At 36.3% G+C, this 16,530-nt stretch overlaps 1 protein-coding gene across 1 annotated transcript in view; it reads right to left on the minus strand.

Moving 5' to 3' along the window:
- THSD7A (thrombospondin type 1 domain containing 7A) overlaps nucleotides 1-16,530 on the minus strand; it is a 199,267-nt gene that overhangs the window by 8,305 nt on the left and 174,432 nt on the right. Inside the window, exons 16-24 of the mRNA XM_082293117.1 lie at nucleotides 15,507-15,640; nucleotides 14,738-14,891; nucleotides 13,784-13,925; nucleotides 13,199-13,314; nucleotides 7,004-7,121; nucleotides 5,062-5,207; nucleotides 4,310-4,484; nucleotides 2,057-2,230; nucleotides 1,009-1,104 (exon numbers count right to left, since the gene is read on the minus strand). Of these exons, the coding sequence (XP_082149243.1) occupies nucleotides 1,009-1,104; nucleotides 2,057-2,230; nucleotides 4,310-4,484; nucleotides 5,062-5,207; nucleotides 7,004-7,121; nucleotides 13,199-13,314; nucleotides 13,784-13,925; nucleotides 14,738-14,891; nucleotides 15,507-15,640 (1,255 nt within the window). The remainder of the gene's footprint in view (nucleotides 1-1,008; nucleotides 1,105-2,056; nucleotides 2,231-4,309; nucleotides 4,485-5,061; nucleotides 5,208-7,003; nucleotides 7,122-13,198; nucleotides 13,315-13,783; nucleotides 13,926-14,737; nucleotides 14,892-15,506; nucleotides 15,641-16,530) is intronic.

The raw sequence follows: 16,530 nt of genomic DNA on the forward strand, positions 1-16,530 counted from the left end.
ACTTACCACAGAAACATCTTAGCTAAGCAGGAAGTAATCAAGGTGCATAAATAATGCCCTGTTGCTTTTCTTGTGAACAAGATGTGTTTTGATATTCCTACACCAGAAGGTAAGATTTGCAAGAGACTTTGAGCTATTATTTCAACACCTTGTAGAAATAAATATTTTACTTCTACTGTTGCAACAGACAGTAGTGGTGGACTCCATCATCATGAGGTATTGTGGTGGCAATACATGAAAAACAGCTCTCCTCCTGTGAGTCACCTGACAGTGACTGGCATTGAAGATGTGTTTACAGTCTCTGGGATTCTTTTACTATCATTTGGTCTGATATAAAAATTATTTAAATAAATGCATAACTCTTAGCTGAAATGAGTCCTTATTTCCAATATATAAATCTGTATAAATAGATTCATATGAAGATTTTCTTCTGAGATCTCAGTCATTCTTAATTCATGGATTTTGTGCTTTGGTATGCACAAAAAGTCACTGCATCCCACAGCAGTCCACTGACATATCCTGATACAGATTTATCGCATTGAAATAAATAAACTTACATTAGCACATTTATTAAAATTTTATATTTTGCAACTTTAAGGAGATGTATCATATATGGATGATATTATCAAGCTCTGCAACTTTCTTTGCCTTTGTATAGGCACTGAAATGACCTGTAATACATAACATTTTTATTTGTTGTAGGGCTTGAAATTTGACACCCTACATTTAGAAGTGTAAAGATGCCTATGGTAAAAAATCCCCAAACATATGCAATGTAACATTTCAGGTCCACTACAGAGGATACTATTTATATTTACTTTTAGCACGACATGCTGCATGATTCTAGAAAAGAAACCACATCCTTAATATGCAAAAAGATGATGGTTTTGATTCATACATCAGGAAGTGTTTTTAGCAGATCCTTTTCATTTTTTTTCAGGTTTTTTGAGAAAACACATTATCCACCTGTTTTCCAGGCTTTTTTGTGTGTATAAAAAGAGTAGTTACCTGTGACGTTTAAACCATCTGACCTTTGGCACCACACAGTCCGAGAAGATCCCTTCCATGGGCTAGCCATCCACTTGTACTCATAGCACTGGCCATCTGCACAGAGAACATTTGTATTTCAAGAAATTTGATGACAAGGTTTTAGACTACCACTGGCAGCAGCCACACTCCTCAGCAGACCATACTCATTACGAATAGTGGCTTGTAGAGTTAATTAGGCCCCCTTTTCCTTCATCCAGCAACCTAGAAGGGTGCACTGCACTTGTGGAGATCCCAGAGTCCCCTGCACTTACTGGACACATAGAGAGTAGACCAGATGTGTCCTAGACACTAACTAGGCTTATTAGGCAAGCCTAATGTAGTTGATGGGCAAAAGAAATGTTTCCAATAATCCCATAATGGTTGCAGCCCATCTGTTGTGCAAAACTCATTTAGGAGTCAGGTTCCTTTCCTGGTGACACTGAGCTTCAGCCAGTGCTCCAGTGATGAGGGCTGCATCTGGCTTTACATCTCAGCTCTTCTGTGCACATCTTATATAGTCTGGGATGAATAATGAAGTCCTTCTGCACCTTAGTTCTCTATTATAAATATAAAATTCCTTTTCGTCTGATCTGGACCCTGAAGGGACAAGAAATGTCTGCACAGGAAACTACTTTTCTTAGATACTTTGTCTACTACCATTGGTAAACATGGCAGAGACATTTTAATGACATTGTCACACAATTAACAATTCATAAATCTGGTTATGAATCAAAATTCAAAGATTTCTTTTTATTAATGCTACTAAACAGATAAGGAAACTGTCCCATATAAAAAGAAATGTCATTATTAAAAAAGGTTAATTCTAAAGGGGTAACATATTATAGTTACCACTTGAAAGTTTTTCTGTTTACAGATGATATATGGAAAACAAGAATTTAAGCACATTTCTGTCTTTCAACTTTGCATTTGCCTAAAATTGATAACATAAACAGAAATATAACAAAATTATGGTTGTTCTGTATTTTTTTCTTGCTGGAACAAGCCTTGCATATATTTTGGTGCTTACCGTTGCATGGTCTTGTTTCCAAAGCCTGTTCTGGACAGAGATGTTGATTCTCTAAGTCCTGAATGATCACTGCTCGAGATCGGACTTGTATTCCTCCAAAACCAAGATCCTCACCATTAACACAGGTTAGCTGGCAAAGGCTCCATTCTGACCACTCTCTCAAGTAACAGTCCCCTGTCAAAGAGCAATTTATAAGATGAATGACCATCGTATGTGAAGAGGTTTTTGCAATGAATATGTCTTAAAAAAAAGTCTAAATACAGTTTCCTTATTTTCCTTCTTTTTAGTTCCTTTCATTCCTCTTTTTAAACTTGACTAATAGTTAAGAGAAGATAACATTTCGATACTATCTGAATGTCTGCATCATAGAAAATATTGAAAAAGATTATATAAGCACCTATTCATTCTAAAGCAGTGTAGTTTCTTGTAGCATTCCCATAAGACCACTGTCATTATGAATCTCTTTGCAATGCTCCACCCAATGTCTGGATTTTTGTACATTTTAAGATATTGTGCACTGTATGCCTTATGCTAAATTTACATATCTTTTTTTCAATTCATCTTTGATCTTAGAGAACATTGTCTAGTATTAAAAAGACTAATTATTGCTTATCCCCATGCAGATTTTCTCTAAACAGACGTAGAAGAAACTGATGGAACATTCTTTGCAAGAAAGGGAAATAAAAACGTGATTAAAATGTCTGCTCTCCCTATTTCAGTTAGGGTAACAGATCTGTAGAATTCTATAGTGTAAAACCAAAAAACAAATTTATACTAATGACACTAATTAGCACGATCAGCTAAGGAACATTTAAGGAAGATCTGAGGCACAACCCAAAGAAATAATTTTGTTAAAACACAGTTGAAAATGGGACTAGACTGTGCACAGACTCATAAATAAACCTCTTAGTTCTCATTATTTCAGTGAGAAATCCATTAAAAATTCATGCTACCTTGCATTATACTGATGAGAGATATAATCAGTACTGTGTTGACCAGACGCCTGATTAATGAAGGAATTTTATTTGCCAACCTTAGGAAAGCATGCAAAGAAATGAATAATTGACAAACTGATGTATACATAATAGGAAAACGAGTAGTGATTTTTGGAAACATTAGTTGGAGCGTATCATTAGCACATCCCCACAGGGCAGTTATTCTTGCTGGTTAAATGTGAGATTGTTGAAGAACAGGTCCCTGCTCAGCAAAATTTTTAAAGCAATCAGTAAGCAGCTATAATTTTCAAATAAAATTCAGTAATATGAAAACATAACTACAGTCTTTGTATTCTTCCAATTTCTATTTAAGAAATAAAATATGTGAAAATCATGCAATTGGAATGCTAAGTACAAAGCAGTGGTGGAAATCTCTCTATTTTTTTATTGATTGCTATTTATTGAGACAACTTTTCCTTCATTCCAATCTGAAATGAACTGGGAACAAAATTCTGGGGAAGAGGAGTGTTTCAAGAGAATGAAAATAGAGTACCAGTGTGAAATGATAGCTACATTAGAACTGAAAGAGTTTATCACTTTTGAAGATACATCATTAATGACTACTGAACAAGAGCAATATACTTCAAATTTTACAAGTAAGTGTTTAGAATGAACTGAAGGGGTTTTACTGGAAATTAAACAGCTCTTATATGCTCTTAATCCTTCTCTGTATGACCATCATGAACCTGATCCTTTAGATTCAGTTCACAAAGGCAATGATCGTGTATGTCACATCCAGAGAGTTAAACAGCTAGAGGCACCCATGTTTTCTCAGAGATCAAAACTTTAGTTTCATTTGGAATAGAACCTTTAAAGGAAAAAATAAAATGCCTTAGCTTATCTGCCTTAGACACCCATAAAAGGCATCAAGTTTTTAGCCACTGGTAAAAGTACTAATAAAGTTGTTAGGTAATCTATGCACTTAACACTAATACTTAGCTGTAAACCAACACCTTTTCTCATAGAGTTAAACACAGGTTTTATTACAATAGATTTTGTGAAAAAATGAATACATCTTAGGTACTATCTGTGACAGAGACCATGTCTTTTATAAATTTAAAATCTAGTATTTTTTCTAATTGATTTATTGTCATGAAGCCACTCCTAAGAAGTAAATCTGTTGGTCATTTGATGGATGAATCCAATCAGTAAAGCAGATAAAAAAGATTTAATTGCCTGTGGCTAATGCTGGCACTAATAGCTGTAATGACACCCAACCAATCTTGAAATGCAACATTTATTTGAACAGCTTTGTTACCTGGACAAGGGAGAGTACAGGTTTCCTCAAGTATTATCTTCTTATCACCATCTATAATAGGCTCTATTTCTCCACAGAATTCCTCATCTACTACTTTGCCAACATCTTCAGTGGATCCATCATAAACCACACAGGAAATGTTCCTCACTCGTGTTCCCTCTCCACATTGAGCATCCTATGGAAGGAGAACATACATTGATTGATACTGGACAGAAGAAAGTGCCAAAAGACTAGATCTGAGTTACATGTCACTCTATCTCCTATTATTTTTGCTTAACTACTTATTCATTCCAATAAGGAGAAAAAGAAGACAAAAGAGAGAAGACAGGGTTCGTTTCTTCTGAAACAAACAAAAAAAAACCCAACCCAAAATTTCTGGTCACTGTTGCTTGTTTCTTAAATTATGGAGCTAATTATGCCTTTGAATTGAAAACACAGTAGTATATCAAGTGAAGATATCTTCTAATAATGTGAATATATTTCTGCTGATATTCTTTTACAATAGAAGGATTTAAATTATTAGCAAAGGTGCTGCTCAGGTACCAAAGTTTACATTTATACTTTGAACATCTGTAGGACACTGTTGTATCCATTGACAAATATAAAACCTAAGAAAAAACCCACACTTTAGTTTTTGTATAAGAGAGGTGGAAGCAAATTGTTTACAGTGTTGTGAAGGAGGTATCTGGGCATATCACAAATATGCCTGGATCCACATGTTCCATAACTTCAAAGTCCCATATGGCTTTTACCTCTACTTTGCACGCAGACCATTGACCATATTGCCATCGAAAACAAGGTTTTACTGGACAGGGTTTGAATTGCTCCATCTGAGAAGGACAAGGCCTCCCATCACCCTGAAATGGCTGATTTATGGTCCTTCTTCTGATCATTTTTCCTGTAACAAAAACCAGCAGTATAACTAACAACAAAGTAGTTAGACTGATTTATTCCTCAAGATGGTTCTATTTTGCTGAAAAGTGTTGTATTTGAATAAAGTAATTTTTTCCAGATTTGACAAACTGGATTATAAATCAGATCTGTTGGCTCTTGTCTGTTATTATTATTGTCTGTGGGTTCATATTTTCCAAGTCAGACACTTTATATTCTGTCATTTGTTTGTAGTGTAAGAAGTGCAGGAGGATGTCTGATTAGGATTGTTCCTGTAACAGCAAATGAAAGCAGTTATTTCCTAGTTCAGAGCCTGAAGAAAAATATTCTTTATGAATGTGACAACATGTTTGTGGCATTTCAGTGGAGATTCCTGCTCTTTATCTGGAGTTTGCTGCTAGAAGAGGCCAACATGTTCTGTTCATCCCTAAGTTAACACAAAAACATGTGTCCCATAATTGTCTGATTCTAGCAAACAAGGACTTGCAATTTTCTGTCACTGTCTGTTGGAAAACATTACATGCAAATTTTGCAGGAAATGGAGGATTCTTCACTCAGGCCCCCAAAAAATTAAAATACAATAGGCTTATCTAACAATTATCTCTTCCTCAACAATGAGTGATATGCTACCCACTGAGATACAGGTTCTATTTCAAATACTGATATAGCCTGGAAGAGGAAGACATTTTTATCCTTTTAGCAATTCTTTCTCCTTTCATCTTGCAGTGGACATTAGACCATTGTGCTTCATTACAGAGAGTTCATGTGATATAACTGAAAATTTCCTTCTGTGTCAGAAAGAATGGTCAAATGGCTGCTCTAGAGTTGTCAGCTCACAAAGGTTTCCACAAAATCAACACAGCTGTGGTATTTTCATATATTTATAGATAAATATAAGAGCCAAGTCTGAAAAAAGATGTATTTATTTAAATTTGTATAGTGAAGCTTATAATAAACTAAGGCATTACACAGATTTACCTATATAACACCTGATGTTAGCCAGCCAAAAGAATTAATTTTAATTCCACATTTCAATCTCATGCATTTTCAGTTGAGTAGTCTAATGATAATGACACTAATCTTTTGCTGAGAGCAAGCTACACAAGTTACCATGCATAAGCAGAACAATATCAATCTCCCAGACAGCTGTGCTCACTGCAGACAGCTAGAAAGATGTTTGCCAAATGGAACCTCATCATTCTTGAATTCACAGCTGCTCCAACTGATATGTTACAGGAGAAAAAAAGATTTTCTTGAAAAGTACCGGAGGAAAAACTCCAAACAACAGCAAAGAGCACACTTACACACAAAATTCTTCCTCAGCTAGATGGCTATTTGCGTGGGTTCACAAAACCAGTTAAGATTTGTGGTCATTGGATTTATTATATGGCTATAACTTGTCTAAAAAGACAAGTCACTTCCAACTTGTTTTTGGAACAATTTTAGTTTTGTAAACTCACCACTAATAATGAAACCTAGGAGAAAATCCCTCCCTACTCTTCCTCTCCCCACCAGATGAAAAATAAATGTTCAAATCCATGTTTACTTCTGTCTCAATATATTATTCATCATATTTCACTTTTTTCCTGGGATCAGAAAATATTTGGATCAAATTCCCATTATTTTCAGTGAGCACAGTCTCACTCAATCTTATTATTTCCATAAATAAAGCTGATTTACATATCTGTAACTCTCCTTATCTAGCTACATTTTTTAGTTCTGCAAAGAGAGGTATCATCACTTTTATTAAAGAAAAAAAAAAGAGAACTCAGTCTTTAAAATATGCCAAAGGTATGTACTGACCTGTAAGGCCACAAGTTTGAGAGCACTCAGACCAGGTGGACCAGTCAGAGAGCTGACAGTTCACAGGACATTCCACCACGCAGGACATATTCATTTGCCATGTCTTTTCCAAACCAAGCTGAAAGAAGATGTTAAATGGTTAGCCCACAACTCCAGGCCTGTACCATCAGTGTACAAAAAAGTACAGGTAAAAAAGTAAAGTAATTAGGACATTTCAAATTCTCATAAATGCATATACTGATCTCTATATACATGCATAAATACTATTTTCATTAATCATTTTCTAAACTAGAGCCTATAAATGGAGGGCTTCAACTCTACAGTATTACTTTTTAAAATAGGTGAAGGCCAAAATAATTTAAGAAGTATTTTGAAAGAAGGATGCAAAAATACTGAACAGCTGTTAATAAGTGAATTTAAGTGGTACTAGAAGCCACATTCAAAACTAGCAAAAGGAGAAGGATGAACATGTATTGGATAGTCAGAAGATGTAGCATATGCTAAAAATTTACAGGAGCTCAAGAGAGAATGAGCAAGTTGATGGAAAAGAAGTCTGAAGGTTTAAACACACAGAAACCCCACCAGGCAAATGCAGTCCAAGAGCTGAAAACAGGTGGAGGCTGTGAAAGGAGTAGATGGAAGCTCTTGTATGTCCGTGCTTCTTACTCTTCCTTAGGCATCTGCTTATGCCTCTCTTGCTTTCTTCCTAATGTGCTGTATAAGTGCATGACTATTCTATTCTATTCTATTCTATTCTATTCTATTCTATTCTATTCCATATATTAAGCACCATGCAAAGATATTGACATGACATTGATAATGACTTGTCCAAAAAAAAAAGATATCTGCATTTTTTTCTGAAAAAATTTGCAAAAACCAGAATCCTCTAAAATCCATAAAGTAAAAGCTCCAGTTGCTGGAGGAGTATGAGAGAAAGGGACAGAGAAAATAATCAGTATAAGAGAAATGTTCATGAAGGATGTCTGGACTTCAGGCAGCTCTCTTGAAAGCTGTTTATTGCATAGGCGAAGTTACAGCATTTCAGGGAGTGGGTATCCAGAGCCAGCCCTACAGCTACCAGCTCCAGCTGTAGGCATACCTGAAGCCCCTTTCTGTTCAAGTTACAAAGCATTATATACTTTTCTTTGCAGAGTATCTTAACACATAACAACCAATAAGCACCATACACAATACCTTTACATTTGCCTATAGCCTATCTTAGCTACTACCATCACCATATTATAGTCATTATTATCCAATCACAAGAGTAAGTAAGTTACAATTTAAGCTTACGATGGAAAATTCTCAGACCTCTCCTCTTGCTACATCAACATTTCTTGTTTGCCTGCGATAGCTCTTTTTGGTAAAGACATGTTTTCTATTTACTTATGCTCTTCTTGAGATTTATTTACTTGGTGAAAAACATGTCTTTGTTTGTAGTCACATACCTTTGTCCTATTCATAAAAATCTCCTTCCAACTCATCTCCAACCTTTGCCTTCTCAGTTATTCAGTGGTCAGTGTTTCAGCAAAACATCTTTTACTCTATATCAAAACTTGCTTTCATTTCTATCTCATCCTCAGTTTCTACATTCAGAGATCTTTCTGCCAAGCCTACATATCTGTGAAACTTTCTTACCAAACTTTCATCCTCTCCAACAAATCAGACTCAAGTTTTCCTGAAAATAAATTCTGTACTCAGTTCTTCCCCAGGTATGATTCAGCCTAACGCTGTGCCCCAGGGAAGCAGGAGTTTTATAATCATGCTCAGCACATGGCACAACGACTACATGATCCTTTGGTCTGATCCTGGACAGCCATTACTATGTTCTTATGAACTACCACACTCCAGATTTTCTCCATCTATGGAAGGAAAGAGATACTCTCACAAAAACACATGAAAATATATGATGCAAGATGAAATACAACTGATGGCAAAAATATTAGTATAACAATAATAACACCTGCATTCTGCACAGCTGAGTTAAAAGGGTAGGTCAGTGTATGATATAAAAAGGGTAGGGTGTATGATATAAAATGTGATGGAAAACCAATCCTGCCAATATGAACAGATCTACAGCTTTCCAGCACAAAGGACTGTCCTCCTCACTGGACCTCACCAGCAGACCTTGATCATCATTGAGGCCTTTCAGAATCCTAGGCAGTTGTGAATATCTTTAACTAGAAAAAATGTTTTGTTTTGTTTTTTAAAAAGCAAACTAGACATTTCAAAACCTATTAATTTTAATGACTGGAAAGGGTAATGATATAAAGCCAGCAGTTAAGACTTTAAAAAGGAGATAAACCCACTATTTCCTACTAAACACAAGCATAGAGCAATAATTAGGCACAACGTTAACATGTCCTCCATAAACTACCATGAGTATTGAAAATGTCTCCTTCTGATAGACTCACCAAGTTTTAAATTTGCATTTTCAGTACCATTTATTGAGACAAATGAGGATTTAGACCTCTGTTCTCTTTTATACATCAAAGAGTGAGTTCTTGGCTTTTCTCAGTGGTTCATCATAGCCTTGGTTATACAGCTATCACACACAGACAACACCTGAAACCTTTGGATTATCTGGAATTTGGATGATTAGGAAGCTAGAGAACCCTCTTTGAAGTCCATATTTGGGTCAAACCTTCTGAGCAAAGGATTTAAAGCCTGCTGAATTGATTCCTGCAAGTTAGAGAAATATGACCGCCCTCTTACAAGACTGGATTTCTCAGCTGGACTTCAGCAGCTTGAGAGGGAAAAGCCCAAAAAAGATATTAACAATGAAGAGGAGAAAGCTGAAGGCCATCACCCACAGTGATCTCCTATTTGCATATCTCAGACACTGAAGTGCTGCTAAAATAGATCTGGGGAACAACTGACAGGCTGCAATTTGATAGTATTCACGTATTCCTTTCTCATCCCTCTCCTTCCTTGAACTGATGAACCACAATTCAACTTGAAGAGCTTAGAAAATATTTGAAAAGGTGTTCAGTAGCTCCCTTACCCTAAAGCCTTTGTTCTGGATGAGCTGCGGTTTCTGACTCAACAATGGCAAATACTGAAAGCTACCCCTGTGCGCGCTGGGCACACATGCCAGGGGCAGCAGGCTGCCAGACCAGCATGCTCTTTAAATCCTGTGATCCACAAGAAGTATCTGTATTTGTTTATAGGACTGTTTGGCACCAAAGATTAAACCCTGCTGCTGGAGGTTAATCATGTAATCTGACAAGCAGACTATTCACCAATAAACCAGCAAAGTCCGCTTTTTAATGCAGACACGACTGCTGGTTTCTAGGCTTTTCTCATCTTTAATTAAAGGCAAATGAATGAAAATAAGTCTATAAATAGGAATATGACCAGGATCAACTTGCTTTAGGTGATTTGATTTTCAAATATTTAACGAAAGAAAGAGAAGTCAAGTTCCTGTGATAAGTAGAAAACAAGTAATCCAGTATTACTGTGCCTTGAGAGTTTGAAGAGAACTACATTAACATAACCAGGACTCAGAAATAAGCTCTATAAATTGATTTATCTTGGCAGTAATCAGGATGACTGGCTACCTTCTTTAGCTGATTGACTCAAATAAACACAAAATCATATGGACACATACAGAAATCAGAACACAGGTGCTCAGATGGAATGCTAGTATTTAACTATGCTGATGCTCAAATATGGAGATGGTGATAGACAAAATTCAGCATAAAGGTTTTTTTTTATATATGGATTTATTATTTTCTTGAACCACATATTATACAGAAACTCAGAATTTGCAATTATATGTCTCAATTTCTCAGCGATTAGTGTAGGTTTTTCTATTATGATCTCTCTTCTTTGCATGTAATAATAAGAAACACAAGCCAGTAAATGTACCTACACATAAATTAAGCAAGTCTTTATTCATACATCTAATACAAGGTTTTATGATAGTCTAGTGAAAATTCATTAGCTAGGTCATTACAAAATTATTTCATATTACTCCTATTCATTAACTTTTCCAACCACATGTACCTTATCTTGAATTTCACTTAACCTTTCTGCACTGCCCTTATAATGCAAAAACACAGAAGAAACCCCCTCCCTGAAGGATCATTAGTAAGAAGTGTATAGTGTGTATTCATATTTTGATAATTTCTTGAATACTCTCTCATGACCTGGAAGGTCACAGAGCTGGCTTTCACATCTTTAGAGTCTTAACAGAAGGGTCTGTTAAGATCTGAACAGCTTGGCTTTCCTCTTAATCAGGTTAACAGGTTTTACTCCTCAGTTATTGGATCAGCCTTTGACCTCATTGGACTTCTGCTTACACATCCATAATTCAACAAATAGTCTTAACAGTGTGACTAGGGAGTGGATCAGAGCTTTCTATAAGAAGATGTATCTCTATATGTTCTAGCAAATCAAAAGGGCAAATAGGAATGTAGCGTGGTGGCTGTTGATAAATCCAGGACCCCACTGCAGAGATGTCTGTTAGCCAGTCATTTACAGCAAGTAGCTTTTGAGATATTATATTCTTGCCCTAATTATTTTCTGAGTAATAAACTTTCATTTCTTAAATGCAGGAAAGCTCCAGAGGTTTTCTGAAATGAGATTCCAGTGTAAAATGTAATCAGTTCTAAATGTTGTTTTAAATCTTTGCTTAACAGGAATGATTTCTTGGGTTTATAGTAGAAGAAATCTATTTTCCTGTAAAATCAAATCAATAATTTTTTTTCTGTTGAAATATTTATATGGATGGATAATTTATATCATGTCTTCATATTAATTAATAAATATTGCAGCCTCTTAAAAATGACAGAAATGGCAGGCCTTTTTTTTTCTTTTTCTTTTTCTTGACACATTAAAACATTAACAAAATGTATGAATACATTGCTTTATTAACTTCACAGAAACTTGATGGTAGGTAGTCATATCCTGAGTTTTTTCTTGAGACATAATTTTTGTGGATGCCCCATCCCTGGAAGTGTTCAAGGTCAGGTTGGAGGGGGCTTTCAGCATCCTGCTATACTGAAGGGTGACCCTGCCCACAGAAGGGGGTTTGATATTTAAGGTGATATCTTTAAGATCCCTTCCAACCCAAACCATTTTATGATTCTATGAAATTATTAGATTTGATTATAAACCCAAGAACTATGTAGGACATGGGACAGAAGTAAGTCTCATCTGAAATTCTCTGCCTTTGATAAGAACTTATTGATTCAGCAATCCAGGATGTCGGAGGAGACTGGAGAAGTTTAAGTAGCTCAGATATACGATTACAAAACTATAGTCCAAAGCAAAGGATGAATTTCCTGACTCCCTCCACTTCTGATGAGGCTCTTTTCTTCGGGCACATCCTGAGGAGCAGCTAGTTGCGAGAAGGGTCCTGCAGAAAAGCTGTTGGTGCCAAAACTGCTGTGGAGGCCTTTCCACCTTTGTCCCCCATTGCAAGTAATTTTATTTCTAATGTCATGGTGGTGGGGGAATGGCAGTAGAAACAAGTGCAGTTGCTTTCCATCAGAAATGCATGTAGAATTGCCCTCAATGTAGTACTGGTGTTGTCTTCATGTTTTTGTTCATACTGCAATGTCCATGCTATTGAAAGCTTTAAGACTGACACACAAAATTTCAGGAAACCAGTGCTGTCAAATTGGAGGTTAGTTTGAATATTTGCAAAACGGCTCTTTCAAAACTTAAGGGCTCCTGTCTGCTAGCTAGTTCTCCCTATATGCTCCTACTTAATATTACATTCATGTTGCATATTTTTTCACACTAGCTTGGGTATCTTTTGCATCACACAGCTGGATAAAAGAAGTTAACATTCAGCCCAGCTGCAGAATGATACTTGAGAAATATTTTCCAACACATCGAGTAAATGATTGATACTGGCAGGTGTCCAAGACTCCATGCAGAAGTTGCATCAAATTAGAATTATGATTAGTATTCTGACTGAGATTTATTCCCTTTATTCTACTTTATTAATTATTGTTTCTAAGTAATTTCCTTCAGGACATAAAAATTAGCATATGTTCACAGAGGCACTTAAAGGTAACCAAAAGAAATAGTATAAAAATCAGTTGATGGCTCAGTTCATTTCAGAGGTACTTAACAATCCATGAATAGTGCTGCAAAACATCTGGTAAAGATGCCATACAGCTCAGTTGGCTCATTATTAATTAGCATCATTAGAAGGAAGCTTACTCACAGGTACCCACTCACCTCTTCACAGTATTTCAGGTCAACTGATTTGCCATCACTGCGAACACAGTCGAGCATCCGTGTTTTGATACCACTGCCACAGACAGCCTTCTCGCTGAGCTGACACGTGCTCCAGTCTGCAAAGGAGGAATTGATTAGCCTTGCAGACTTTCAGACAAAATTCATAATGATCCAGTCTCCCACCTAACTCTGATGGTAACCCTTACAAGCAAATTTTACATATGCAAAGGCTCACAGAGACCAGCTGCTGCACCTTTTTGTGAAACAGTGACCTTTACTGCAAATAGTCAATGCCACGGTACCTTCCTGAAAAGTTCCTATTTGGTTTTGTCTGTACGGATTTTGAGTAAATCACAAAATGATATGAGAAATACTTTTCCTGGGGTTACAGCATGCCCATTTCACCTGCAAATTCTCTATGTAATATATTATCTGGATCAAATGGCCTGAGTCAGTTTTCAGTACCAGTTCCACAGCTGCCTCTGGGTAAGAACAGAAAGCAGAAAAATCCATACTGTAAGGTCAATGGAAGTGAGCTGTAAGATGTAGTACCAGGCTGTCACTAGAGCATAATAGCACAAATACCTGTCACGTTGTAGTCATAGTGGTAGCAGTTCTTGTTCAAAGTGCAGGCTTCTGTCTCGGAGGCAGCAGGACAAGGCTTTCCATCATCTGGTTGTCTTAGGGATTCAGCTGACCTTTCACGGACACAACTTCCATTGCATGGCTTGAAAGTAAGATTGGAAAAAGCTTGGACATTTTGGCACCCTGATACCTTTTTATGCAGCATTACAACAACCTTTCAAGTAATCCCTTCAAAACACAAATTTAAAATAACAGGTTCATGCTACTGTATAAGTGAAACCCTTTCCTTGTTATTTCAGAGACAATTTAGTCTGCTCTTTCACCTTGGTACCACCCAAAGGGAAATATCTTTAACCTGGTAACACCTCTCTATTTTCCCAACTAGTGCATATTTCAGTGCTAGTGCTTTGGAACTATTTCACTCATAAAGAGGATGCTCACTTTCCAAATGCTATAACGTAGTGCACAAAAGCCTCAATACTGAGACAATTTTATTTTTTAAGTTTTTTTGCCATTTCTTTTTAAAATTGCTGTCAGGAAGGAAGGGGAGACCCAAAATTACCTTTCTATGCTCAGTCTTGATCTACAAACTTTACTTGTACCAGGATAGTGACATTTTTAGTTCAGTGACGGTATCACTAAGGAGAGGCTCAGAGCTAGGCTCATAGTCAGATTCAAAAGCCACTGCCAAAGCTATTCCACCACACAGAAGGCCCCCCACACTGGGAAGGGTGACCATTGGGAACATTTTAGTCTGTGTTCTGGAGCAATATAGCTTAATGGAAAATACTGTCACACTTTAATTTCAGCCAACAGAAAACAGCCTTAAAGATGACACTACATATAGATATTTACACATGTAATCAGTTCAACATCTTTGCAAAACACATAATACATACACTTTTAAAGTATCCTCCCAAAACTATAAATGTGACACTTCAGTATACTTCTTACCAAAGAACACTGAGACCATGATCCCCACTCAGACATAACACAGTCCTCTGGACACGGCAACGTGCATTTTCTAGCACCAAGTGGCATCTCTTCAGGATCACACAGATAGTCTTCTACTGTGTCAGAAGGACCATCCACAGTGTTTAGCATGCACCTGGAAAAAAGAACTGCACATAAACTGCATTTGCCTTGGATTTTGTATGGTATGTGTTCTACAGTAATCTGAGGCATTTTAACATTTTATCAGCACATAAATGAAATAAGTACTGATCTATGAATATCCAAGAAAAGCTGAAAAGCCAAAAATAATCCTTGTTTTTACAGACAACAGCCACATAAAGGCATGCACGTAATTTAGACAGCCCCTACCAGTGATTTGCTGAGAGCCCCTGGGCAGGTGATTTGCTTGACATTAGCTTACCTCTAAGCCAGAATAAAGCAAATCATCTATAGTTTAGACTTATTTTGTGCATACTTCAGCTGATAACTTTAAATCCAGAACTACTGAAATTTCAAAAATTTTATATTCTTAGTATTAATCCTTAATTTAAACAGATGCCTCTTAATTACCAATGGATTAAATTAGGAATCAAGGCCTATATCTATAACCAGTAGACAGAGTTGTATTGCACTCTCTGTATCTATTCTATCAGCCAGGGTCCAGGTCTGAACTCAACATCAGACATAACATAGAATTATGTCAAATTAAGTACAGACAAAACTGAAAGTGAAGGTTCTTTAAAGTGAAGGAGGAGCAATATTGTTTTACCTGACTTTCCTTGTTTGAACACCTTCTCCACAATTCTCTTTTAAGTCCACATTGGTCACCTTGCAGACGCTCCAGGGCTCAGTAACCCATATGTACTGGCTGCAGTCACTGTGGCAGGGAACCACCTCATACACCTGGAATACACATTTAGTGTCAGTTTTGGTGCACACAAGTAAGATAAACATGCAAAACTGGTCATACAAAAAAAGAGTTAATGCTCTTTTTGGTAACAATAACAAATAAGAACTTGCTGATTTAGACACCATAGTAATAAAACAGATTAAATACTTGATAGAAAACTACTGAAATAGCAAAAAGACAGAAGCTATCGAATGATGGATTCTCTGGTTTTCTCTGCCACTAAGCCCATGCTGTGCCATTTCCACTAAAAACATCAACACAACAAACATAAAGCCTGTAACTAGGCTAGCTCAAGAGTATAACTTTTTAAAAAATATTGTTAAAACTCTTCTAGCACTTTACCTCTACCCCTCACATCTCTTCTCCACGATTCCATCCCACTATTATTATACTATTATCCCAGTTATTAGCTGTGGAGTTTTTGTATTTCTAAGGAGAGGCGACCTCAAGAGAAATTATACCAATATATATTGATTCACTTTATTTATTAATTGTGTATGCTTAAAATCCCTCTAATAAATTTGTGTACCAACATTAGTATTATGTTTAGATTTGAATAAAAATTTTTAAATGGCATCTCATATAGCAATTTCTACAGTGTTCCATGTACTGACTCAAACACACATTACAAAAAAAGAGACAGACAACATAGACACAATCAGGAAGAACATGTAAAGCTTATATCTCCATTTTAGAAACTCTTACCTGTGCCTGAAGAAAGTATTTTCATGAACCCAAAGAAAAAAAAAAAAAAACAAAGAGAAAAAGTTAGAATTATGAGAGGGAAGCATAGGTATTTAAATGGCATCAATTTAGCTTTTATTATAGACAACATTCTGTTCCTCTGCAAAGCAAAAGGCATCAATTTTTTTCTCTTGGATCT

Source organism: Coloeus monedula (genome assembly GCF_965178545.1).
Source record: "Coloeus monedula genome assembly, chromosome: 1".
Lineage (NCBI taxonomy): Eukaryota > Metazoa > Chordata > Aves > Passeriformes > Corvidae > Coloeus > Coloeus monedula.